Source organism: Vulpes vulpes, chromosome 13, assembly GCF_048418805.1.
Source record: "Vulpes vulpes isolate BD-2025 chromosome 13, VulVul3, whole genome shotgun sequence".
NCBI lineage: Eukaryota > Metazoa > Chordata > Mammalia > Carnivora > Canidae > Vulpes > Vulpes vulpes.
This window is the reverse complement of record NC_132792.1, coordinates 95,907,016-95,933,301: the sequence shown is the minus strand read 5'-3', so window position 1 is coordinate 95,933,301 and position 26,286 is coordinate 95,907,016. Positions and strand designations below refer to the sequence as shown.

At 43.5% G+C, this 26,286-nt stretch overlaps 1 protein-coding gene across 2 annotated transcripts in view; it reads right to left on the bottom strand.

The window, feature by feature from the left end:
• Positions 1-328: 328 nt before the first annotated feature.
• LAMA3 (laminin subunit alpha 3) overlaps positions 329-26,286 on the bottom strand; it is a 249,144-nt gene continuing 223,186 nt past the window's right edge. For both annotated transcript variants that reach the window (XM_072735102.1, XM_026006526.2), the window contains 13 exons: positions 25,216-25,333; positions 24,690-24,830; positions 22,304-22,440; positions 21,389-21,520; positions 20,036-20,189; positions 15,618-15,787; positions 11,504-11,687; positions 9,061-9,201; positions 5,109-5,268; positions 4,883-5,013; positions 3,110-3,203; positions 1,576-1,695; positions 329-862 (listed from right to left, as the gene is read on the bottom strand). In XM_072735102.1, the coding sequence (XP_072591203.1) occupies positions 717-862; positions 1,576-1,695; positions 3,110-3,203; positions 4,883-5,013; positions 5,109-5,268; positions 9,061-9,201; positions 11,504-11,687; positions 15,618-15,787; positions 20,036-20,189; positions 21,389-21,520; positions 22,304-22,440; positions 24,690-24,830; positions 25,216-25,333 (1,828 nt within the window). In that variant the 3' untranslated portion in view covers positions 329-716. The remainder of the gene's footprint in view (positions 863-1,575; positions 1,696-3,109; positions 3,204-4,882; positions 5,014-5,108; positions 5,269-9,060; positions 9,202-11,503; positions 11,688-15,617; positions 15,788-20,035; positions 20,190-21,388; positions 21,521-22,303; positions 22,441-24,689; positions 24,831-25,215; positions 25,334-26,286) is intronic.

Sequence of the window (26,286 nt, the reverse complement as noted above, 5' to 3'; positions counted from 1 at the left end):
TGATAATCATAATTTAGACTTGGTTGGTAGCACACTGTACATAGGAAACCAAAGGGAAATACAGGTTCATTAATTCCGTTTGTTATTTACTATTTTATGAATATTGTGTGTCTCTCCAATTGGACTGCATATTCCTTCTGGGTGGGAATTACTTCTTTTGCCTGATTGTATGTCCAACATTGAGCACACATAGTACCTCACCAGTATGTGCTTAACAATTATCTGTGGAAAACTATGTTGTAGGCAGCACACTGAACACATGCTGAAGAATTAGTATGATTAACAATGACCATCAAGCTACTAGTTTAATGCTAATAAGACATCATAATTTAAAGAGTACACTGCTTTTATTTAACCCCATAAGTTATAACCCCTTAACACATGTACAATTTTTTTGTGTTTTTAAAGTGCTTTGAAAGATATTTATTTTTTTAACAGGTGGAAAATAATGTTTTTCAAAAGACATTTAATTTTTAGTGGAAAAAGATATTATTGAAAGCATGTAACAATTTGTTCAGCATCTTCAAGATATGGGATTTTCATATAAAATACGCATGTGGCACCAAATGCCAAAATGATCGGTAAATGTGGTTGGAATTCAAAATTAGACTAGTCTAGATGGCATCTCAAGTCAGCAATGATCTTGCAGAGAGAGAGGGAAGTATGTTGGGTAGCCATGGTTTTGAAGGTGATTTCCCTTGCTGGAAAGGTTTGAGTTAGTGGTCAGGACAGCCATTCAGGCTGACAGTCCCCTGCACATCTAAGGCTTCAGTGACAGGGATGGGAATGTGGTTGACTTGAACGTTCTTCAGGCAGCCAAAAAATGATTTCCACACGGGCAGCTTCAGGGTCTTCAAATTGGCTTCAAGAGAAAAGGAGAGGCATTCAGTGTGTAATTCACACTGTCAAGTGAACGTACCCAACTTAAAAAATAGTCTCATTAGAGCTAACGGTACCGAGGGTCTTGGGCCATGCACCCAATGCCCCTGCCTGTTGTGATAAGTAGCAACAAGTCTACTCTTCACAATCTGCAAAGAAGGAGATTCCATAGGCTAAATCAATAGATAACAACTCTGGACTCTAGTGCTTTTTATGGGTCACGGAAGACCCATAAAATTAACAAACTATTTGGAGGAACATAAAACAAGGAGGAATGACAAGGCTCATTCCAGGCAAAATTCCAGAACCTGCTTGATTCTCCATGCTGGCCCCCCAAAGCTTAATAACTCACCAGTAAAACTAAATGCCTAGAGAGGAGAGACCAGTTTCAGCCCCTTTCCTGATTCTTTGCTGATATCAGGCTTCTAGGTTAATGAGGCCTCTTAGGAGGGGCTTATAAATCATAGGCTTGGACCAGAAGCAGCAGCAGTAATATGGCCTGGGCTATACAATTTGCCCATCGCTAGCAATGAGATTTTTCCCATGTGTTAGAGCAAAGGGCCTCACTGTCTCCACTGTCCAGCCAACTGCTGCTCAACTAATAACCAAAGGCATTGGATTTAGTGGGTTAAGATAGAAATGTTAAGAGCAGACACGGGGCAACACGGGTGTAGAAGAAGCCAATGCAAGAGTTACCTGGGATACCTCCAACATGTAGTGGCTCCTGAGTGCTGGCAGATGGGAAGGGAAGCCGTCCAGTTGTGTAGCTATTCTCTGAGTCCAGTTCCAGGTGCACGATGTGTTGTTTTATGGTGACTGGGGGGAAAGGAAGCTGGTCAGGTCAATTACCCGAGGAGAGCCCTGCCAAAGGCGTCCTGTCTACACTAGTGTCACCACAGGCTTCTGTTCAGCTCATTCCTGTGGGAGCGCTATTGGTAGGAATTCAGCCAACCTGAACACAAATTCAACTAATTTCTCAACACCAAGTGGTATTGGAGTGTTCTACATACATTATAGAATTTAATTCTAAAATGAATCTGTGAGGAAGATATTATCATTCTTCTTTCCCAGACAAGAGACTATGACTCTCAACTATTGAGCCTGACAAGATGGCTTGGTTATAAGTTGAATGAGTTGGGATTCCAACCCCAGTCTTCACAGGCCATGTTTATTCCATGCTATCTTAGCTTCTTTCCAGGGACACACTGACTTCTGAAAATGGAGTCGCTTTTTACCCTCCAAATAAAATTCTCCCAATGTTAACAATCTTAACTAATTGCCATGGAGTTGGCATTCCAATTAGACAAGAAGAGACTACCTCTTGTACAAAAGGTATTTTAGTCAATGAGTTTTAATGTTTCTCCAAACTAATGTGCACAGGTTATTCATAAAACCACAGATTTGGTTTGGGAGGCTATGCCTGTTCTCCACCTGGTGATCTGTCTACACCACCTTCAGTAATTTAAATGGTTTTTTTTAAAGATTTTATTTATTTATTTATTCATGAGAGAGAGAGAGAGAGAGAGAGAGAGGCAGAGACACAGGCAGAGGGAGAAGCAGGCTCCATGCAGGGAGCCCGACGTGGGACTCAATCCCGGGTCTCCAGGACCAGGCCCTGGGCTGAAGGTGGCCCTAAACTGCTGAGCCACCTGGGCTGCCCATATTAAATGGTTATTGAATAAAAACAACCCAACAATAAACTTTAACAATAGTAAGAGCAGATATTTACTAGGCACTTACTATGTATTGGGCATTGCTGCACGCTTTACATATATTATTGCATTTGGTTTTTGCCCTGGGAGGTGGATACTACTTTTACCTCCCTTGTGCAGAGGAGGAAACTGAAGATAAAGAGCAATTATTAAGTGGCTTGCCCAAGGTCACTTAGATAAAGGCTGGGGCTGAGATTTGATCTCTGTTCTTTTTGATTTCAGAGCCAAAATCTAAATCATAATGTTATACTGCCTTGAAAACAAACACAGATTCTCAGTTTGCTGAGCTAAAAAAAAAAAAATTCTGTGTCTGCATTGGAGGATGGGTTGCGGCAGCCCTAAATTACATAAATATAGTTAGGATTGATGATGAACATGTTCTCACTGTGTTAACCTGGGTGGCCAGCCTGGTCAGGCACTAATGGATTGAGGAATTGAGGCTGCCTTTGGGACATTCAAGTCCAGAAGGATAGGGAGACTGTTTCAGGGTGTGAACAACAGGCCACTGGATATCATACCTGTCACCGAGTGCCACCGTCCGTCACACAGAGACCGCTTTGGTGTGATCGATGTCAGGATTCCCCCTGCCTCACTGTCTACTGAGGCCGTGATCTGAAACACACATGCATTTTCCTATTGCCTTCTGGCTGGGGGAGCCAACTTCCCTGCTTTCTTCCCTTCTCAACCCCCCACCACCCTGAAGCACTTTAGACACAAGCCCTCTCCCACAGCAGGTGATTGTACCAGGCGAAGGCTTTGCAGGAATCTCTCTGCTGCCTCCCTTCCAGGCAAGCAAGCTACAAACCCAGGGCCCAGCCTGAAGTTGCTGCCTAAGGTGATGGGCGCTGCCCTCCCCATCCAAGCCCCTCCTCTGTCAGGCTCTACTCAAAGGGCACTGATGAGCATTGAAGACCTTCCCCTGCTATTAATACGTGACAGTGGCTCCATTTAGAAGGATGTGAAATTTGAAAGGCAAAAGTGCTGGCTGAGGCCTGCACCCCTCTGCAAGGGCCAGACAATTTTAATAACTCCATGAATGCATGCCTTCTATGGGGTTCTTGTTCAAGGAATTCAGCAAGCTAACTGATTGCTTTTGTACCGGGCACGTGTCAGGGGTCAGGCACTTGGTGCTAGCGTGCAGAATCTCGCATTCCCACTCTCTGGGCCAGGGCCAAGGGCTGAACCAAGGTGAACAAAGGCGAGGAGAAAAATAAGCGAGTTGGTAACTAATTTGCATTTAATTTGCATGTAGCTCAATAGGGCAGCCAATGCTCAGGCAATTTTCCAGCTGAACAATGTCACTGCTGTTAGGAAGGTCATCCAGGTCTTGATTTTTGTGTGTGTATTTCCTCCCCAGAAGCCCTCCTGGAGCCTCTCCCCCTTCCACCCCTCCCCCTTTCCTGAGAAGCCAGCCCTCACTCAAGGCTAGATGAAATGCTGCCTGATTCATGAATTGATTAATAAAGTCAATTAGATCTTCAAATTTACTCAGTTGAGTTTTTGCTCCTTAAGATTATCATTATTTGCTCTTTGCCTTGAGGCCTTCCTGGAAGGATTTGTTTTTTACAAGAGTTTTTGAAAAGGCAATAGATACAACCTGGTGGTGAGAATAGCGTAATGACCAGGCCCATGAGGGAGGGCAGGATGAGCAGTAGAAGCGTACACTGAGGGAGGAATCCATGCCAAGCCAAAGGAAGCCCGGAGGGCAGACCCAGGGGCCAGCCTGGCTGCAGGAGCCAGAGAGGCTGGTGGGTTGGTGTAGGGACCATACGGGAAATCTGAAACTGATTCAGTAGACACCAGGCCATGGGCCTGAGTATGACATGCTATAGACTTCTGTTGAGAACATCTATCCCTTGACTTCTGGTACTGCCCTTATGAATAAAAGTAGAGATGTGACAAGGGATATGAAGGGGAGGAGAGAAAAATGAACATTTATCGAGTATATGACAGTATATGGCAAAAGCTCTAAGATATAAGCATTATTATCCACATTTTAAAGATAAAGAAAGTGAATATGAAGTAGGTTAAGTAACTTCCCTGGGGGGCCATATAACTAAGTGGTGCAGTTAGATTTCAGCCCAGCTTATTTGAGTTTTTCCAATTTTAAAGATGACCAAACGACGACCAAACGATACGCTAAAAAAAACAAAACAAAACACTAAGTCCTAAAATCACGTCTCTTAAAACAAGATGGGATCCCACTCCCTCACAACTCCATCTACTGTGGTGTCCTGAAATGAAAGTGGTTCTACTTAAACCCATAGACCTTGTCATCAAACAGTACGCACCTTTCCGTCCTCCATATAAACACATAAATACCTCCCTGGCTGACTCCCGACGTGCATTAGGATGCCAGTGAGGCTTCTTGGGCGAATGCTGAAGACCAGCTTAAATTCGGGCCCCAATAGCACAGAGTTAGCTTTCAAAAGAAAAAAAGGTAAAACATCATAATTCAAGAGAAAAGATGGAGTTCTTTAGACTCAGAGACACAATCTTTTCCAAACTGCCCCTTACCTAGGATGACATGACCTCCTTCCTGGGAGAAATAAATGCCTTTCTCCAAAGAGCCACCCAGGCAGGGCGACACACCAACACTTGCAGAAGGGGTGTCCAGGGGTTTCAGATCCAACTGAAAATTCCTCAGGCATCCCACAAAGCTGTTTTGGGGGAGGCTCTGCAACCAAGTGGAAGAGAAAGCAAACTTCATTAAGCCACAGCTCCCAGACACACGTGGGCAGCCAAGGTTGCAGTTGCCTGTAAAAGGGGGCAGGTAGGGGGATTCATCTATCTTGCTTCAGAGTCAGGTGGGCCTGACTGTTGTGTTTGGCTCCCTGCCCACACTGCCAAGAAAAACCTGCATACCAGATGTCCGGTGGGTGGCTGAAGTCTGAGGGTGCCACCAAACCAAGTGGTGTGTGTGCAGGGGCAGGGGCAGTGCAGCTTGCTAGCTAGTGCTGGTCAGTGACCCGACCCTGGTCCACACAGAAAGGGCTGCAACAGGGGAAATTTCCACCTCGCTGAATACAGATCTCACCGTCTCTTTGCAGGTACAAACCACTTCTTCAGGTTTCATGAGCCTATGTGATTGCTTAATGCAGGGCAGCTGACTGAAAAAGAGGCCAAAGCATTCCGAAAATAATAAAGTGTAAAAAAGCTGCCTACATTATTGGGCTCAGTGCACCACCACCAAATCACGAAAGCGGTGGAGTTAAAATAAGACACAATGCACAGCGTCGGGGGGCAGGCACAGAGCACCTAAAGGTGGCCTGGAACATGGGCTCTTCACCTAGGGCCCAAGGATGCACCTCTAGGGTTCTGCGATCCCTTAAATTACATACCAGATGCTCTCCATATGTGCATTTTTCTGGGAAGAAAGGCTATAACTTTTGAGAAATTTTCAAAAAAATGGAAGAATCACTGAATAAAATCCTTAAACCCCCTTCCAGAATAAAGGCTTTTAGGACTCTGGAATCCTACACAACAGATGCAGTGTATGATCACTTTAAGACATGGGGATATTAGTAGAGATGCATATGGTGTCAGTGTCAACAATAAACTACCAATTGGACTCCTGGTGAAATTTTTAGTTTCTTAAGATTTACCATCTAATACAATGAAGAGCATGTATCTGAAACCACTTCGACTCTCCAGGGAAGGTGATCCCTAACTGAATCCCTAACAACCCACTGCAGATTTTGATATTCAGAGAAAGACATTGATTGAAGGAAAGGGTGTGGAGGAGGGGAAGCCATGGTTTGCACCCTTGAGTGGAAGGAAAGCTGCATGAGGAAACTCAGTTTGTAAGAGTGATGTAGATGCAGTACTACGGGTCGTCCCATATATTAAGTGCTGAGTGTGACCTATCCAGGTCAAAAGAATAGCCATACTGTGCTCTTGAATAGCTACCCTATCCTGTGATTTCTCTGAGAGGGAAATAGGTACAGAGGTTACCGAAAAGTAAACATTAGGGACACCTGGGGTGGTTCAGTGTTTGAGCGTCTGCCTTTGGCTCAGGCTGTGATCCCGGAGTGCCGGGATCGAGTCCCACATGAGGCTCCCCGCAGGGAGCCTGCTTCTCCTTCTGCCTATGTCTCTGCCCCTCTCTCGGTGTCTCTCATGAATAAATAAATAAAATCTTAAAAGAAAAAGAAAAGTAAACATTAACATCGAGGATTCTCCTCGGCAATTAATGTTATACATCATATATGTATTATACAATATATCATATATATTACATAATAGTCATTATATATAATAATGTATTATTACTATATGCAGTATTAATATATATTAATTATATATAACTATATGATATGTTATAAATATATATATAAGATCTGTAGAATATAAAATAAAGCAAAACAATACTTTATGACTTGCTGGGGCTTTGACTCAAACCCCATTGCAAAACTCAAGTGGGCCAGGCTGAACCCAGGCAAAGGTATGGTGGCCTAGGCTAGGTCAGCCTGCATGCCTACAATCCAAGTTGGCTGAAATTTCCTGTTCAAATTATGTCCATTTCCAGGCCCAGATTTGAGTCTTGGCCCTTCCTGCTGCACTGCAAGCAAACATCACACCATTTGTTTACATCTATTTATTTTATGGTTACTTACACTTTATGGTAAAAAAAAAATACTGGGTTTCCATTAATGGGAAGACATCCTTTTAAAATAAACTTAAATTTAGGGCACCGGGGTGGCTCAGTTAATTAAGTTTCCAACTCTTAATTTCAGCTCAGGTCATGATTTCAGGGTTGTGAGATTGAGCCCTGCCTCTGGCTCTGTGCTGAGTGTGGAGTGTGCTGAAGATTCTCTCTCTCTGCCCCTCCCCCACCACCCAGCTCACAAGCATATGCCAAAAAAAACTTAAAAAACTTAAATAGTGAGTTGACAAAGAACAAGCTATTAAGTAATTTTTTTTTAAATCTTGGCAAAGATGTTGAAGGTGGCACATATTGCTAAAGTTTAATCAAAAAACCTTAATAAAAATTCTCCATCTGTAACCTAAAACCTATGTTTCTGCATTCTCTGGAAGAGAAAATATTCATGTCTATAAAACCATGGAAAAGCCTTAGATTCACTCCTTCAAGCCTGTGTCTCAAGCTGAACTTTAAAAGTGAAGGGTTGGGAATGGGGAATATTTTCTGTGGGCTTCGGGACATTAATTAGATAATTTAAAAGACTGTTGAAAATAGTTTGAGATTCTTGAATATCTTACATAATTACAATTATTATATATTAAAATGTTTTAAACTGAGATATAATTGACATATGCCATATTATTTTCAGTTGTACAACATAGCATAGCAATTCTCTCTCTCTCTCTCTCTCTCTCTATATATATATATATATATATACATACACATATTGGTATGATTACCACAATAAGTCTAGTTAACATCCATTGCTACATATAGTTACAAACCTTTTTTTCTTATGATAAAAACTTTTATGATTTACTCTCTTAGCAACTTCCAAACATAAAATACAATATATTAACTGTGGTCACTGTAATGTACATTATATTCCCAGGACTTAGTTATTTTATGACTGGAAGTTTGTACCTTTTGATAACCTTCATAATTATAAGGTAAATTATTTTTATATAAGTTCTAAAGCATAACTTTATTTTTTTGCATGAAATGCTTACCATGCTAAGTGTATTTACTGTCCATCACCATACAAAGTTATGACAATATTATTGACCATCTACCTGATGCTGTGCTTTATATCCTCATGACTTATTTATTTTACAACTGGAAATTTGTACCTCTTAATCCCTTTCTCCTATTTGACCCATCCCCTACCTCCTCTCCTGCCAAACACCAGTTTGTTCTCTGTATTTACGTCTATTTCATTTTTGCTTATATGTTCATATGTTTTGTTTTTTAGATTCTACAAATAAGTGAAATCATATGGTATTTGCCTGACTTATTTCATTTGGCAAAATAGCTGCTGGGTCCAACTCTCTTGTCATAAACGGCAAGTTTTCATTCTTTCTTGTGGCTAATATTCCAGTGTGAGTGTGTGTGTGTGTGTATCACATCTTCTTTATCCATTCATCTATCAGTGGACACTTGGGTTGCTTTCATATCTTGGCTATTGAAAATAATGCTACAATAAACATGGGGTGCATATATCTTTTCGAATTAGCATCTTTCTTCATTTTCTTTGGGTAAATACTCAGCGGTGGAATTACAGGATTGGATGGAATTTCTGTTCTTAATTGTCTAAGGAACCTCCATACTGTTTTCCACAGTGGCTGCACCAATTTACAGTCCTACCAACAGTGCATGAGGGTTCCTTTTTCCTCACATCCTTGCCAACACTTGTTGTTTCTTGTCCTTTTGATAATAACCATTCTGACAGTTGTGAGGTGATAACTCATTATGCCTTTGATTTGCATTTCGCTCATGATTAGTGATGCTGAGTATCTTTTTGTGCGTTGGTGAAACATAGCTATTTACCTTTGGCTTCCCTGCGGGAGATGATCCCAGGTAAACAGGTGCTGTGAGGCTGAAGGTGGAATTTCCAGGCAAACTTCCCTCCCGGGCCCTCAGACCATCCACAATTAGGTGCCCCTTCTTGTCATCTTGCCCAAACACCACCTTAAGAGTAAAGAAAATATATTAATCATTTTTTATCTTTGACAATTGGTGATGTACTTTATTCTTGGTCACAGGATACTTTTTTTTTTAAGGATTTTATTTATTTAGACATGAGAGACACATAGAGAGAGGCAGAGACACAGGCAGAGGGAGAAGCAGACTCCCCACAGGGAGGACGATGTGGGACTTGATACCAGGACTCCAGGATACGACCTGACCTGAAGGCAGATGCTCAACCACTGAGCCACCCAGGGGTCCCACAGGACACTTTTTTAAAACAATGTTACCAGGCAGCCCCGGTGGTGCAGCAGTGGTTTAGTGCCACCTGCAGCCTGGGGTGTGATCCTGGAGACCTGGGATCGAGTCCCACGTCGGGCTCCCTGCATGGACCCGGCTTCTCCCTTTGTCTGTGTCTCTGCCTCTCTCTCTCTGTCTCTATGAATAAATAAATTAAAAATCTTTAAAAAACACACACACAATGTTTCCCTGTTTCTTCAAGGAGCTTTATAAAATCAGAAATTTTTCTCCCTAGTATTATCATCACCATTTTGTGAGATGATGTTAGATACTGGATAGAGTAGGCTAGAAAAGTGAGCTTTTAAAAAAAAAAGATGCCTCGCTGTGCCTGGATGGCTCAGTCGACTGAACATCTGACTCTTGGTTTCAGCTCAGGTCATGATCTCAGGGTCCAGGGATCGAGCCCCACTTTGGGTGGAGCCTGCCTCTTCCTCTCCTTCTGCTCCTCCCCTCCTCTCATTCTCTCTCTCATATAAATGGATAAAAACTTAAAAAAAAAATTTCTCAGCAGGGCTCCTGGAGTAAAGGGCCAATGGCTACTTCTTTATTATCAAGAGAGCACACATTTTCAACTCTTCGTTAGAAGTCCAGATCCCTGGGCTCTGGGGTACACTCAGCCATCTCACGGCAATAATACTGTCCAGTAGTGACTCCCCAACGTATATTCCCAGCTGCGACCTCTGGCCGTTCCTGTCTACAATGGTGGGCTTGAATGTCTGCCAGGGAACCCAGCCCTAGGATGTTCACAGCAGCACCCTTATTCTTCCCCAGCTCTAAAGTGCTCCTTTCTCAGCCACATGCCCTTCCTCCCCATCTTCTGTGTCTCAATAGCAGTCCCTCTACTGACCCAATTGCTGGCCCCAAGTCACAGGACTTGATACTGACCCCTCTTTCTCTCACACTCTGCATGCAATCCATCGGCAAGCCCTCTCAGTTTTCGGAGAACATCCTAGACAGTGCACTTCTGATCGCGGCTTCTCGAAGCAAAGGCATTTGTGTCCATCTGGCCCCCTTACTTCCCCTCTTACCCTCATCGCACCTCTTTAGCTAAAAACAGCTTTGAAAATATCCATCTATTCATGCAATGCTCCTTTTTAAAGATTCTTCAGAAGTCTCAGGCACACTCAGAGTAAAATCTGAGTCCTCATCTTGGCTTCAATGTTTGATGTGGACCCTGCCTCTCTCTTGAATCCCAGCTCTCCTTTCTGTCCTGTTCACTCAGCTGGTTCCTATCTCAGGGTCTTTAGACTTGCTGATCCCCTCACCTGGAACACCCTGCCTACAACTTCACATGATTGTCACTTCCCGAAGCCAGCTTTCCCTCACTACCCTGTCTGACACTGTCCCATACTCAGACATGTCCTTACCTGGCTTTAGTGCTTCCTCCAAGCACTTCCCAGTATCTAGCTAACTGGAATTAATGGGGATTTTTGTTTATATGCCCCAGGATGGCAGCTCACTCAATATTTGTTCAGAGACTGAGTGAGGATAACTTGTCAAGCCACTTAAGTGTTTTGAATTCCAGTTCCCTCATCAGGGAAAAAAAAAAGTCCCTTCTTGCCTTAAACTGTATCTCTTGAAATCTGGGATGTCTTCAGGCAAGATCTGGAAAGCTAAGGATGTGGGTCTTTAAGCTTGTGTTATGCAGAAGGCATTCTTGGCTGGGAGAGGGCCCCAGACACCTGGGCATTGTCTTGACAGAGACCAATGGTCCAGGAAGCAGGGGTGGGAAGGGGCACGGGGCCACTGCCCAGGGAGGAGGCACCGCAGGACTGAAGCAGCAGTGAATAAAGCCCAGCTCAGCATGGAGACTTCCAGGCACCACGTCATTGCAATTGCCGGCAGCAGTCTCCGTTGCCAAGGTGCTGGGGTGCTCGGTGCCTCTGAGCACACAGGCTGTACCAGTGCTGTGCCTCTTGGCTGAGAGAATGCTGAGACTCCCCTCCAGCTACACCACAGTGAATTCTGCAGCCACCAGAGCGGCTCACGCAGCCCCAGCTCTTACCGTGTGCCATTTCCCATCATTGCACTTCTCCTTGCTCTTGAGCCTCAGCTTCTTCCCTCCTGCCCCCAGAGCGAAGATGAGCCGCCCCTTTGAGAGATAAAGAGCCATATAGGAGTTCTTGGTGCCCGTGTAGAACACCAGTCCTCTGGAGGAAGCCGTCTGCACGTCCACAGCAAACCGTGACCTGTGGGGAGAATAAAGCAATAGGCAAGGAAGAAAAAGAGAGGTTTTAGTGTTTTTCTGAGTCCCTGAAGCCAGGAGAGAGGGTGAGGCACAAACACCCCAACCCACATTATTCAAACAAATAAACTAAGGCATGTACTGATTAAATGGCCTATCTCTTGGGGAATTTTTAAACGCTCTTAGGGTCCCGCTATTAAAAGTTTTGTGTATGATTTTCTGACTGTATTGGGGGATAATGAGGAAGCTCTATGGCAAACGTACTCCTGGTGTTAAGTCCCAGCACATGGCATGAAAGAAGGTGCCTTACCGTTTTTGTTTTTGTTTTTGTTTTAAATCTACATTTAAAAAAATCCTGGTGGGAAACCTGGGTGACTCAGTGGTTGAGCGTCTGCCTTTGGCTCAGGTCATGATCCTGGGGTCCTGGGATCAAGTCCCGCATCAGGCTCCCCACAGGAATCTTGCTTCTCCCTCTGCCTAGGTCTCTGCCTCTCTCTGTGTGTCTTTCATGAATAAGTAAATAAAATCTTTAACAATTCTTTTAAAAATTTAAAAATCATGATAAAGCACATACACAATATAAAATTTGTACTTTAATCTTTTTAAAGTTTACAGTAGGGTTAAGTACATTCACATTTGCAACCAGTCTCCAGAACTCTCTTTGGAGTTGAGCAATACCAAAGTTCTGTACCCATTAAATAACGTTTCTGCATTCCCTGTCCCCCCCCAAAAGCCCCTGGCGACCACCATTCTCCTTCCTCATCTCTCTCAGTTTGATTACTCTAGGACCCTCATATAAGTGGAATTATATAGTATTCAGCTGTCTGTGACTAATGGCTTATTTCACGTAGCAACCAGTACCATTTTAACCCAGTGAATGTGGATCATATTTTGTATACATGCAAGGAGAGGAAAGTTGTAAGGGGAATTGTGTGGGGGGCTAGGGCAATTGGAATAGCAAGGTTTTGATTTAAGCATTAGTGAAACATTTTCTTACTGTAAGACAGATTTATCACAGGCAGAAGAGTACAGACCCACCTTCTCCCACCCCTTTATGCTTCTTGGACCTTAAGACCCCCCCTACGATGGAATAGGAATTAAGCAAGCACCATACAGTAAAAGAAGAAAATGAAAGCTAATATTCTTTTGCATAATGGTTACATATCATATGCACATCTGGCTACGCTAGATTGACTTTGAATGGGAACTCACATTTACTCATTTAGCCACCCACCCGTGCATCCAACAGATATTTAATGAGTGTGTAGCATGTATAAGGCACTGTTGTGGGGCCGGGGAATGCAGTGACGGAAGTTTCGTTCTTGGGCTGTTTCTATCCGGTGCACAGGTATACTGATGGGTACCCAGAAGTGCAGTGTGCCAAAGTGGTGGGGGATACAGATCCCAGGAGGCATGCTGGATGGAAGGCAAAACCTAGGTCTCTCCTGCTTAAAGCTGTACGCCTGGTGGGTGCCTCATACACAGCAGGCACTCGACAAACAGTCGAGTTGAATTAAATAATTACTTAAATAGTTGGATTAAATGGTAAATGGAAAAGTTGGAGGCAGAATCAGGAAGTGCTAGAGAAAATGACACTGTTTCTTCTTTTTGCTTTTTAATGCTGTGAGGCTGAGCAGACACTGAGATACTTGAATTTTTTAGGTTAACGAGTTTCCTTGAGGGTGATGTTCTTCAAAATGAAAGAGAAATCTATATTTGTTAAATTAAACCAACCAGATGGTGACACCGCTCAATATTTCTCTTGGTGTAGCTGTGTGCGGAGGTTTGGAGGATGAGGGTTAGCCAATTTAAGGAGGATATTCGAACTTGCTACAGAATTAAAGTACTTTACATATGTGGGCTTGGTTATCAGGCTTGACATTTGCTTTCCAGAGTTATTTCTTAAAGCAGCTTTCTTTCATAAAAGGCTAACTGTCTAACACCCAGAAAAGATAGCAGTAGATTCAACCCCCCAGCGTATGATACTGTAGCTCTGACTCTTCATTGCTGGTGGATAGGAGAATAAGGCAGAGAGCGAAGTGGCATTTTTATACATTCATCAAAAGGATAAAATAGTGGTGCAGCATTTTAAGGGAGAGGCAAAGAATTGGTAGAAGATAAATTAGAATGAGAACAACGGAACAGTCCCATATTCTGGACTTGCATACACTCTGATTGCTCCAAAATTTTTCAGACTTCAAGAATTTAAAAATTATGTCTATTCATGATGACCTTTTTCCACTCCCCCTTTAAAAATGTTCTTTTTCCCATTCATTACATATAATTTGGTGTTGTGAGGGAAGGTGCCGGGGCTGAATCATCAGAAGAAGCTAGTGAACTCACCACACCAAGTGTGCTCCGAGAGGAGACATGCGACAGAAAGGGGCTTTGCGGGGAGTGCGGAGGGCAGAGCTGGCGAAGCAGCAGCAGAGCCTAGGCAGGAGGGCACCAAGGCTGGGCGGCATCTGCACGGAGAGTGCTGTCCTTCAGGCCCAGTGATGGGGAGTGGGACTTCCTCTGAGAGGGAGCCCTGGGGAGGGCTACTAACTCAGTGGGACCCCACTTCTCAGGCCCTACTAGCACAGTTCTGGCAAATCGGGGATCCCAACCCTTCCTATGGTGCAGATGGGGATGCGGAGCTGCTGGCATAGGGTTCTCCTTCCGAGCCCCACCCTTCCCTTTTCTGGCCCTCACATCTGCCTGTGAATCATGCCCTTGGCTTATTGAGTGGGCCTCCAAGGGCCCCTTACAAGCTACTACATCTCTTCCCTGCAAGGAAAGCATTATCAACCTCATTTAACTGGTGAGAAAACAGGTTCAAAGACATGTAGCAACTTGAGAAAATACGTGAGATGCGCAGGATGATGCCAAGTTCTTGGAGAGAAAGCTGAGGCTTAGAAAAGCTGGAAAACAGCCTACGGTGTCCATAGACTTGCTGCTCCAAACTCCCTTTGAGTGAATCTGCTGCAGGGGCCCAGTGGGTGGCAGCTCCCAGCCCCCGTGCCCTCAAATCTACATATGGGTGACTCCTAGCCAAGGACTCAGCTTGGCAGCAAAACTAGAGCCAGGCCACTTATACCCAACACTCTTCTAAGAGGTGGCCTTTGCTCACAGCTTCCCCATCATCATTCACAGTGTGGGTCCCCTGTTTCAGCAGAAGGATCTTCCCGTCAGCCCCTGCTCCCTCTACCTTTGTCTCCCACAGGAACAATGCATCTCTTGCACATCTAATCCCATCTTGACATCAGCATCCCAGAAGATCGAACTGGCAAATGGACTGAGGTCACACAGCCAGCAAGGGGCTGAATGGGGGATTGAAAGCTTGGTCTTAAAGCCAGGCCACTTTGATCCCTGGGAAATGCTGCTTCTGTACATAAATCATAAAGGAATTTTGGCACCTTGCTATTTATGTCTCCAAATCACATGAAAATGACAAACCTTGTTTTCCTACTGTTTTTTCTTTCTGACATAATTAATATCTCTGTTCTCTCCAGAAGAGGTGCAACTTGTTAGCACAAGAACTCTCTAAAAGTACTCTCTAAAAATGATCTATCTGGCACTGAGTCTACTTAAAAGAATTATTTTTCTCTGACTATAGAATGCAGAGAAGAAAGGTGATTTATCATAGAAATAAATAGCAGCTTTGAAAAGAAGTATCAGTCTTATTTTTAGAACACCGTCAATTCTACACCAGAGCCGAGCTGATTGTTTCAGCCTCAGAGCAGCACATGTCACGTGTGCCTTCCAGTTGCGGGGAGGGAATGCACTTGGGCAGTCAGGCTCTGTGTCCTGGGCAGGCCAGCAACTCTTTCCACAAAAGTGGTAGCATCACCTCATTGGGGACAGATGCATGGTGTCATGCTGGCTGGCCTGCTCTGGGGTAGAATTGCAATCCAGTTCTGAGTTGGTGTGGGGCAGGAAAATTAAAAAATACCTGGGCTTCACCAGCTCCTGAGGAATCGTGAATTGCAAGTGGCTGGTGGGACTGTCCCCAAACCTGAAGGCTCCGGAACTGGTCGGGGCCCGCAGAGGTGGTAGGCAAGACTGGGCCTCTCGCCACATCTCCATGCTCCTTGGGGAGGCCACTGGTGTGTCCTGTAATGGCTGCAAGGCAGAGAAGTAAAAACTTAGGACAGCTAATTATCAGGGGAAAGAGTAAAGAATACTTATCTTGCCAAGTGCCTTGTTCAGTTTTTACTTTGATCCTAGGGGATGAATTCAACAGAGATGAATCCATCCTTAGGGAGGATGCATGTTCTTCCCATCCGACACAAGTCTGGTCTTTTTCCTGACAGCTGCTGTGCCTGGACCCAGTGGGTATGCAGAGCCCCTCCCCACCTTAGAGCTGTGGAATAATCATAGTGTCCCTTGAGAGAGAGCCAGCATTTCTCCAGCAGCAGGAGACCTGCAGACATGGCAGTAGGACATGGAGCCGCCAACCTGCCACCTCTTCTGGAGCCATTCACCTGGGTTTTTGCAGCAGGGCAGTGCAAAAACAGAGCAGGAACCAGAAGGTGTGTGTCCGGCAGGGCGGGGGACGGGGGTGGGAGGGGGAGGACCACAGCCTGTCTCCACTTTAATCAGAATTGACCCATTCACAGATGTGTGTCGTGAGCTAGACGATGCATTGAGCTTTTGAACCGAACAAAGTTTTAAAGCTGAAAAAGAACTGCAATAAATTTCAAGTAGGACTTGAAAAATCGTTGTAGAAACTGAGACTCTCCGGCCGTTCTCCCTTTTTTCCAGCCAGGCACAGCCCAGAGTTTGACTCCCCCAAGAATCAGAGCTACACTGGGATCTCTTATTTGTCAAAGTGAGGGGCAGGGAGTTGCTTGCCAGGAATTGGTTGAGGGACGAACACGTAACCTCCTTCTAGGCCAGTGAACGTGGAGGGGAACGTGGAGGGGAGGGGCCTCTGAGGAAAAGTTCTTCACTAATAAAGCAGAGCTGACCTGTGGATCTGGTGCGGGGCATCATCCGGTGAGTACACGAAGCCCCGGGCTACGCAGGAGGGAGCTGAGGTGAGCTGAGACGGGCCTGGCCTCAAGCCCTACCTCCTCCAAACTGTCCATGATGTGACTTTATGGATCTCAATGTTTAAGCCATTTTACACTGGAGCTAATGGCTGAAGACTTTCCAACAAATTTAAATTCCTCCAAGATCAGGTTTGCTTCTTGGACCCGATCCTGGATAGGGTGCTCAGAATGGAAACCTGATACCAGTTGTTTAAAACGTCTTGTGCTTACACATTGCTGGGTGGAGATGTGCAATCATACCCACCAGAAAGTTAAATGAATTGCTTAAAACCACTCCAAATCCAGGCAAACCTGGATCCTAGTGGAGCTTCTTGTCTGGGACTCATAGCAATGGGGCCACACTCCCTCCCTGAAAAATTCTTTGTGTATCAAGAGCAGTAACATCAAGATGAACGGTTTCCATAAATACCTTTTGCCACCAACTCTTCCTTCTCATAATGGCACTCCCCTCTTTCAAGGCACCCAGGCCCTACGCCTTGGCCATCACAGATACCCACCTCCCTTGCCTTTTCCCCGAGCTTAGTTTCCATGTCCTGCTTCATCTCTACGGCACAATATCAACTCTTTCCTTTTCAGTCCTAGTTCCTTTGCCCTGAACATCAGGCTTCTGACTCTCTTGCCTGGACCGTTGAAGTAGTTAGCCAGTTTGACTCCTTGTCTCTAGAACATTCCCTCACCAAACCATGCCACAGGCTACTGCCACTGTATTAATCTCTAAACATGACTTAAAGCAGTCCCTTCAATGGCTTCATGCTGACTATAGAAAAAATCAAATTACATCAGGCCATCTTATGCCTGATGTGGCTCAAACGTGGAATTCTGAGCTTACCTCCTTCATTTTCCTTTCTCCACCCAATTTCCCTTGTTCACCAAGCTTTCCAAGCCTATAGAGGCCACAGTATGTGGTCTTAAGAGAACATTCCTTGAGATCTACAGGCCTAAGTTTGAATTCTAAGACTACCATTTACTGACTGGGTGCTCTTGGGCAAGCTGTTATTATTATTATTTTTTTAACCTGAGACTCAGTTTCCTCACCTGTAGAGTTGGTATTTTTTTCTGCTCTCAGAGGCATATGGTGAGAACTGAAAGAGACAGTACGCAGACTAGTGAAGATCAAAGGGAATGTATAGGAGGTGTCTTGTACCTGAGTAGCACTCACATCCTGCCTGCCAACCACGGGCTTCCGCTCACTCAGCAGCAACATTCACTTGTCTAAACCCAACCCATACTCCAGACTCAGTTCCTGCCACCTCAGGCCTCTTGCATGTTTTGTCCCCTTCACTTAGGTTATCAGTGTGTATAATAATCACAGCTGATGCTTACCGTGTGGCAGGCACTTTTCTACATGTTTTGTGTTTATTACCTCTTGTAACTCTCACAACACCACTATGAGATATTACTTTATATATCGGCATTTATGTTACAGGAAATAGACTCACGGAGTGGTTAAATGGTCATTCAAGGTCACATACCTTGAGAGAGCCTGATGCAAACCCAGTAAGTCTGACCCCAAAGTAGTCCTTAACCACAAAGCTTTGTTGCTTTCTTTCTGTTATTGAGCTTTTTGAGGCAGAATTAATGTCTTATTCCACGTAATCTGGGGGCTCGCACAGAACAGGGCACAATTAAAGACACACTCTGTTCACTGGCGGCTCCCACATCAATAGCTCTAGCACCTCCCACCTCCACCATCAGCTGATGCCCACTCAGAGACACTTGACAGCCCCCCACCCGCCTGCCAGCTTTCTCCCTGTAGGTGTCCTGCAGGCGCCTGTCACTCGATATAAATCACACTCCACTCAGCCTCTTCCTCTAAATACTTGTCCTTTTCCTATCTCCATGAATGGCATCTCCATCCATCCAATAATCTGAACTAAATGCCTCAGAATTACATTAACTCTTACCTCTCCCTTGCCACCCACATTCAATTATTATCTGGGTCCTGTTCTTTGTATCTTCTAAATAGCTTTGAATCCATTTCCTTCTCTCCATCTCTACCATTGCTGTATTAACTTAGTCCCTCAGTAACTTTCAGCCTTACAATGAAAAAAGTGAATATATGATTTCATTCCTGATGGAGCAGTCCTAAAGATATTCTTCTCATAACGGTAAAATGACTAGCCTCTATGAACTATATTTCTCCTTAATAGCATAAAACATTTCTTATTATGTGCTATCAATTCAACTCATCCAAATCACTGTGCAGCAGGGAAATATTGGCAGACAAGTGGCATCGGGTTGACATTAAGTGAAAAGTGTGTTGAACAGAGGCACATTGCTCTTAAGAGAACACAGGCTGTGGGATGAGGCTATCTGGTTTTGAATTCCAACTCCACCTTCTGTCTGTGGGAGCTTGGGAAAACTACTTACCTCTCTAGAGTGCAGCATCTTTTTCTGTAACCTGTGGCTAGTAATATACCTGCTTGGTACTATTACTTTAGTATGGCGATATAGAAGTATAGAATAATACTTCCCTCACAAGGTTACTTGCAGATTTAGTAAGAAAATCCACTTCAAGAGCTTAGCGTAATGCCTGGCACATAGGAGGTGCTCAGTGTTATCCATTAATCGTTTTAATTGTAACCTCCAGACATGGGGAGGTCAGACTGTTGACCTCAGGCACAGCGAGGAATTCTTTAAGTCCTAATCCTGTGTCCAGTTTATTACAATGCTTCTGCTCTTCCAAATAAGACATTTTACTCCCTTTCAGCCTCTTAGCGCTGCACATTAGAACCACCTATAAACTTTACAAACTCCTGCCTCTGGACCCACCTCAAGAGCATCTGACCTAATTGGGTGGCATGCACTTGAGCATTAGGATTTTAAAAGCTCCCCAGATGTTTCTCATGTGCAGTCAAGGTCAAACCACGCTGATGTTGGCAAAGCCTGGGTGTGTGTATACATGCTGTCCTAGGAGGCAGGGTGGAGAGGTGTCTGTGGGGAGGGGAAAGGGCATGACTCCTGTACTCTAGAGAAACTCATTGTACCTGTTGGAGATGCAACAGAAGTGCCAAAAGAGTAAGGCATCATCTACAGAACTTGAGAGACCTAAGATTCAATTTGTTCCGTCTGTAAAAATTGCCAAATTTTCACCAAGATACAAAAGAAAAGCGAGAGGGGAAACCTTGTTTACATTTTGGTATAATCCAACTGTTGCTGACCCATCAATCCCACATCCTAGAGGCACTGACCACCAAGGGATCAGGCAATCTACACTCCTTCTGCTCCCACCCCTTCCCCAACATCTCAAACGAGGTAGGATTCGCGTCTCAGAATCCCCTGGGGAGAAACAAAAGCCAGTGTAGGGTATACTCACCTGGTTGATATTGAAAGTGTGGGATTTGTTAAGCCTTGTAGAACCTCTAAGCAACATTAGGAAAGGTGGTTTGTTTAAACTGCAGCCTCCCAGGGACACATCTCTCTTGAAAGTTTTACTGGCCAAGTCCAGGACTGCAGGACTCTTTGATGGCCTGGAACGAGGGCAGAAAAGAAAACCACTGTCCAACTCTGAAATCTCAAGGAAGATACACTGGCAGAGAGAGCTTGGTTTAAAACTATACATTCCTACTGTCATAGTTTCTCTGTGAACTTTCATCTCTTACAGGTACATTATATCTACAGGAGACCCCAAGCTCACAGAGGATGAGGATGTGCTGTTACCCACTTCTGCATTCCCTAAAAACTATACATTCCTACTGTCAGTTTCTCTGTGAACTTTCATCTCTTACAGGTACATTATATCTACAGGAGACCCCAAGCTCACAGAGGATGAGGATGTGCTGTTACCCACTTCTGCAGTCCCGTGCCTTGAGAAACTTCACTGACTTGAATGGTTAGGGCTGGGGTGAAGCCAGGGTAATGACAGTGCTCTCTTTGGAACAAGTGTCATCTGGAAATATGAAAATGAACTCTGCAGAGAGGAGAAAAGTGGGCACCGATGATCTAGAACGATGGTGAACATCAGGAAACCTGAGAGGTGAGTTTGCAGAATGGTTGATCTTGCAACCTTGCAACTCAACCTCTTACTTGAGTAGGAGAGTCTCACAGATAAATCCGCTTATCTCTTGACTGTTGTCTGAGCCTTGATGGACAGCAGGAGCCCTCCAAGCTCTCAACGGGTTGTTTGAGCTTCCTGACCAGCCCTGGGCCCTTCTCGTGCCCTGGCGAGGGTTTTGCCTTTTATCTAAAAATGACCATTTTGAATCAAAAGAAAAGAATATCTAAACATTTGCATGCAAATACCAGATTCCTCTCTCTGAAAAGTCATGGCCAGGTTCAACACGGTGGTGATTTGGTTTCCCAACAGTGTTGGATCCTGCAAGTTCTCAGCCCCGAAAACAGGGGAGAGCTGATGAAATCAAACTGCATGATCTTGATGAAAATGAAGTCAAACTTCAGTATGAAAAACTTTCAGGGCCATAATCTGTAAGTTAACTTTCATTGGACCTTTCTCAAGGTTATGTGCCAAAGCTGGGCCCAGGCGGCTGTTTGTTGGAGGTGGTTTGTTTCTAATGTGTGTATCTTGTCTAAGAAGGTGTTCGACAGCTGGTGGAATGAGACCCTCGTGCAGCACATGGTGACAAATCCAACTCCACTACTAGAGCAAGGAGATGCCCTCCCTATAAGCAGGCCACTCTCATCAGCCACACACATAGAAAAAGGCACGCACCTCTGGATGAAAACGTTGCTGATACAACCCTCAAACTGGCTCCCACCCAGATACAGGGGATGCTGGGAACCTGACAAGTCTTGTAGCCTTTGGTTACTTTTCAGAGTCTGGTCATCAATGAGAAGCCGCAGTCTGGAAGAGGAGGAAGGCACAAGAGTGAGAAATGCAGGAAGGAAAGTTCCTCACCACGAGGCTAACTTACGGTCTTCGATTCAGACTCAGTATTTTTAACCTCAAGTAACTTGTTAAACTAGATTTATTTTTAAAAGGCACTAAAATTTTTTTCCTGTTCTTCATTTATTATTTTTATTGTGTTTTTATTGAAGTATTCTATACATAAAGTGTACATATTCTGTGTACAGCTCAGTGAATTTTTTGCAATGTGAATACACCAGCGACACCAGCACCCAGAGGAAAGAAGCAGAATTGACCAGTGCCCAGGAACCCTGCCTTGTGCTCCCTTTTTCCCCTTCAAGAGTATAACCCCCAAATCCTGAATTCTGATAAAAGAAATTAATTTTGCCTGGTTTTGAATTTTATATAAATTAAATCATAGGAGATGAATTCTTTTTAATTCTTTTAAAAAATCTAGGAGATGTGCGACCTCTGTCACATAGCAGTACGCTGCCAGGCTTGTCCCTGTCCTTGGAGATCTACAGTTGTAGATCTTTTATGCTTATTACTCTGGTTTCATTCCTACATTGTGAATATACCACAATCTGTTTATCCATCCACCTTTTGACTGATTGATTTATTTTTAATGAAGAAATTCATACAGAACCAGGAAGAAGGCTAAGACTTACTAGTAAAATAGTGTCAGCATCAAGGACACATACTTCACAAAAAAGATACTAGAAAATTCCATTAAACTAAATAAAAGTCTTAGAGTTCTGGCAAAAGGGCCATTCCACTCACCCAGAGTTGTCACCTATTACAGACACATAATGCAGTTCACCGTCCATGTACGTCTGTGGAGATCTAATAATTAGGCTGTTTTCCCTGGTGTTCAGTTCAATACGACCATCCTCCAGGGTGACTTGCAGGCTATGTTTCTGAAACCATCACAGAATATACCCATCAGTGTCATTAATTTCCACTTAAAGATCATGACTGTATCAGTACTGAAGTTATGATCAACACTACGGATAAGACAGCCAGGATGTTTTGATCCTAATGTTTTGACTTCATTATTTCAATGTAAAGATTATTTTTGTGTATTTGATTCTGTGTGTATGAATATAAAAGCCTTCTGCAGATTATTTACACCGATGAAGCTGTCAAAAGCATCTTACAGACCCACGTCCATAAACCTACTTCTCTTCTCCATCAATTATAGAAAACAGTTACACCATTTCTAAATTTTGCTAGTTTTACTTTCAGTCTGCTGAAATTATTTTCATCAGGGTCAATTCTTCTCTTGAATCAGTTTTGTGAGGAAGTCTTAATTTACCCTTTTTATCCCCCATATATGATTATAACAATGATATCTTTTTTAGTCATGACTTCTATTTTCTGGTCATAATTTCTAGGCAGTTCAATTTTCTAATGTCAAACTCTGCAGATCTAAATTTTGGCAGGTTGATTCAATTCTGTCAATTCTTAATTTAAAAATATGTGTAGTTTCTTCAGCTGTCATTTTAATTTTGTTGATTTTTTTTCCTAGCAAGTACAATTTTTTGCAGTTTTTAACAAGATGTGATCATTCAGTGAGCTTTTAGTCTAAGACAGTTTTTACAGTGTGTGGTTGTGGCCACTATCAGTTTTATTTTGATTTTTTTCAATTGGCAATATTCATTACGGATTGAATAAAGGAATGTCAATTTATATGTATGTCTTAGCTAACCCATTATGAAGTTGAGGGTGGTGTTTCTAGGATATTTCTAGGATCCCTCCAGTGTCTAGGATTGACCCCTTCTTTTGTTAAGTCAACTCTTCTGCCAGCTTTTGACCATTTTGCACATTATGTACTCAGTGTCCCTACCCTTGGCAGAGAAAACAAGCATTGGGTGTCAAAAGAGCTAGGTCAAAACATCCTACTTTGATGGAAAGCACACTCTGGTAATCAAAATGCTGGCACATGGCTTCTCTAGGGGGTAGTTTAAAAAAAAAAATCTCTAAAGGCTGATGAACAAATATCTATCAAGAGAGATTAGGTCTTCTAATATGACATAGCCATGGAGTCAGCTACCATTCTTTATTTCAACAAATACTAGATGTCTGTTGTGCTGACAATCCTGAAGAAACAAATCCAAGAATGTCAGTATTCTACTTCTACTTCTATTATAAAATCCCCCTCATTCCACAAGAGGATTTTTTTTTTTAATTTTTAAAAATTTTTTAAAAAAATATTTTTATTTACTTATTCATGAGAGACAGAGAGAGAGAGAGAAAGGCAGAGGCACAGAGCAGAGAGAGAAGTAGGCTCCATGCAGGGAGCCCGACATGGGACTTGATCCCAGGACTCCAGGATCACACCCTGGGCCGAAGGCAGGCGTTAAACCACTGAGCCACCCAGGGATCCCCCACAAGGGGATTTCTAAACATTACTTGACCTCTACACCTATGTAACCACACTAGTGAAATCCTATGAAGCCATAGAGGGTACCTCCTTGTTGCTCTGTTGTACATGAACAAAGAACCTTATTTTCTCTCATTCCCCAGATGTAAAGATTGTCCAACCAGCTGCTGCTGCTGCTGCTGCTGCAAGAAAGGAATCTGAAGAGCTATCTTTTGTGGAATCAAAAAGGAACAGTAGGGATACTTTTGGATTTTTTTCTTAGATCTAAAACTTTAGGCTACATTGTCACTTATAACAGTTATAATTCACCTTAGCTCATGAAATTAACCCAAGAAGACTGAAAATGAGTCCCTGAATACATACAAATTCAACTCTGTAAACTATAAGGTACTTTCTAAGCCTCATTTCTTTTAGAACATGCCCCAGGATGAAGAGTAACCTCAATGGCTGAAACATGCAATATCATTAACCATGTGATGATGGATACAATGCCCAACTACTTTGCCTTCAAAAATCTATTGTTTTTTTTTTAATTTTATTTATTTATGATAGTCACACAGAGAGAGAGAGAGAGAGAGAGGCAGAGACATAGGCAGAGGGAGAAGCAGGCTCCATGCACCAGGAGTCGGATGTGGGATTCGATCCCGGGTCTCCAGGATCGCACCCTGGGCCAAAGGCAGGCGCCAAACCGCTGCGCCACCCAGGGATCCCAAAAATCTATTGTTTTTGACATCAAACTTTGAATCAGGTTTAAGTCATGTTCAGTATTGCAATATTTCATACCTGGGACTGGAGATTGAATAATATGCCACTGGGTTGAAAGGTCTGAAACCCAAAGGACGCCTGGAATTCACTGGGCAAAGGGAGGTCCAAACCGGTGAACCTCAACTGTCCATCCCTGGAGAATGAGGCAGATCGCACGAGCTAAAATGCAAACAAGGAATAAATTACTGGCATTGAAATCATCTGATGGCTAAAATCCAGTATCTTCTCTTGGATCACTTCACCTGAGCTGGTTAATGTGTTTTACATTGGCTCAGGAAGAAGCACAGTGTGCTTTTTCTGCATGATAATTTACCAGTCACCTGAGTTTTTGTATGTAGAGTTGGTATTCCTTTTTTTTCCTACAAATATGCAAACCTGAAGAGGTTCTGTGTCTTGCAAAAAGGTGAGAAGTTGAAATAACCAGTTCACTCTAATACCAAGTGCTACCAGAAAAACTCAAAAGTTGATTTGTAAATGAATACCAAAGTACCAAAGACAGGTTGGTTGGGGAGCCGTACTTCTCTGCAAGGCTTTGAATTCTTACCTTCCAGTCCTCTGAGCATTTTTTTGTGACTCCCACAGTGTCATTCAGCCTCACAACACCAGTAGTTTTCTTCAGATTTTTCATGCAGCCTCGGAAAGCCGGTGTAGAAATGTTAAATCTGATTTGGGGCACAAAATAGGAAGAGGTGAATCAGACCAGCCTTGGCTAAGAACTGGAGCTGAAACTCTCTTCACTGTTACTTTTCACCCATAAACCAGTATGTATTTTATGAATATCTGTTCTCATGGGATTTCTATAGCACTACTTATATTGTGAAGCTGAGAAAATCGACTTCCTTTGTCTGTGATTCAGCATTCTCACCTTTAAAAAGGAACATAATAGTGTTGACAGAAGAGTGGCCAGTGTCCTCAAAAAGTTCAGGGATAGAGAATGTATGCTATCTTGAATAACTCCCCACCCTCCTTCCAGAGTCATAATAATATGTGGTGAATAGGAAGCCTATCGACAAATTAATATACCGGGGATCCCTGGGTGGCGCAGCGGTTTAGCGCCTGCCTTTGGCCCAGGGCACGATCCTGGAGTCCCGGGATCAAGTCCCACGTCAGCCTCGCGGCATGGAGCCTGCTTCTCCCTCCTCCTATGTCTCTGCCTCTCTCTCTGTCTATGTCTATCATAAATAAATAAATAAATAACTCTTAAAAAAAACAAATTAATATATCATAAATATTTGATTAATAAAAAACAATTTATTAGATTCAAGAATGTTCTAGAAAACTCTTTGCTATTTATTTTCCTGTCCACTTTTAAGTTAGTTACTATTAACTCAGTAGAAACAAACAGTTATAACTTGGTTCTAGTCAGTGATGAAAATGTGGTGTGGCATTTTTTCAATGCCAGGCGGGAATGATGGAAAGCATTGTTAGGGTCAAACAAGTTAGGAATTACTTGGCACTGTGCCTGGCCTGCAGTTGTTGTGCAGCTGTATGTGCAGCTCAGGAGTTGTTTCTGAGAGGCAAGACAGTGCTGCTCCAGATCTGAGGGCTCCTGCACCTGGGCTGCCTGGGTTCAAGCCCTGTCTCTGCTACTAGAGCCGGTGACGACTCCACTATT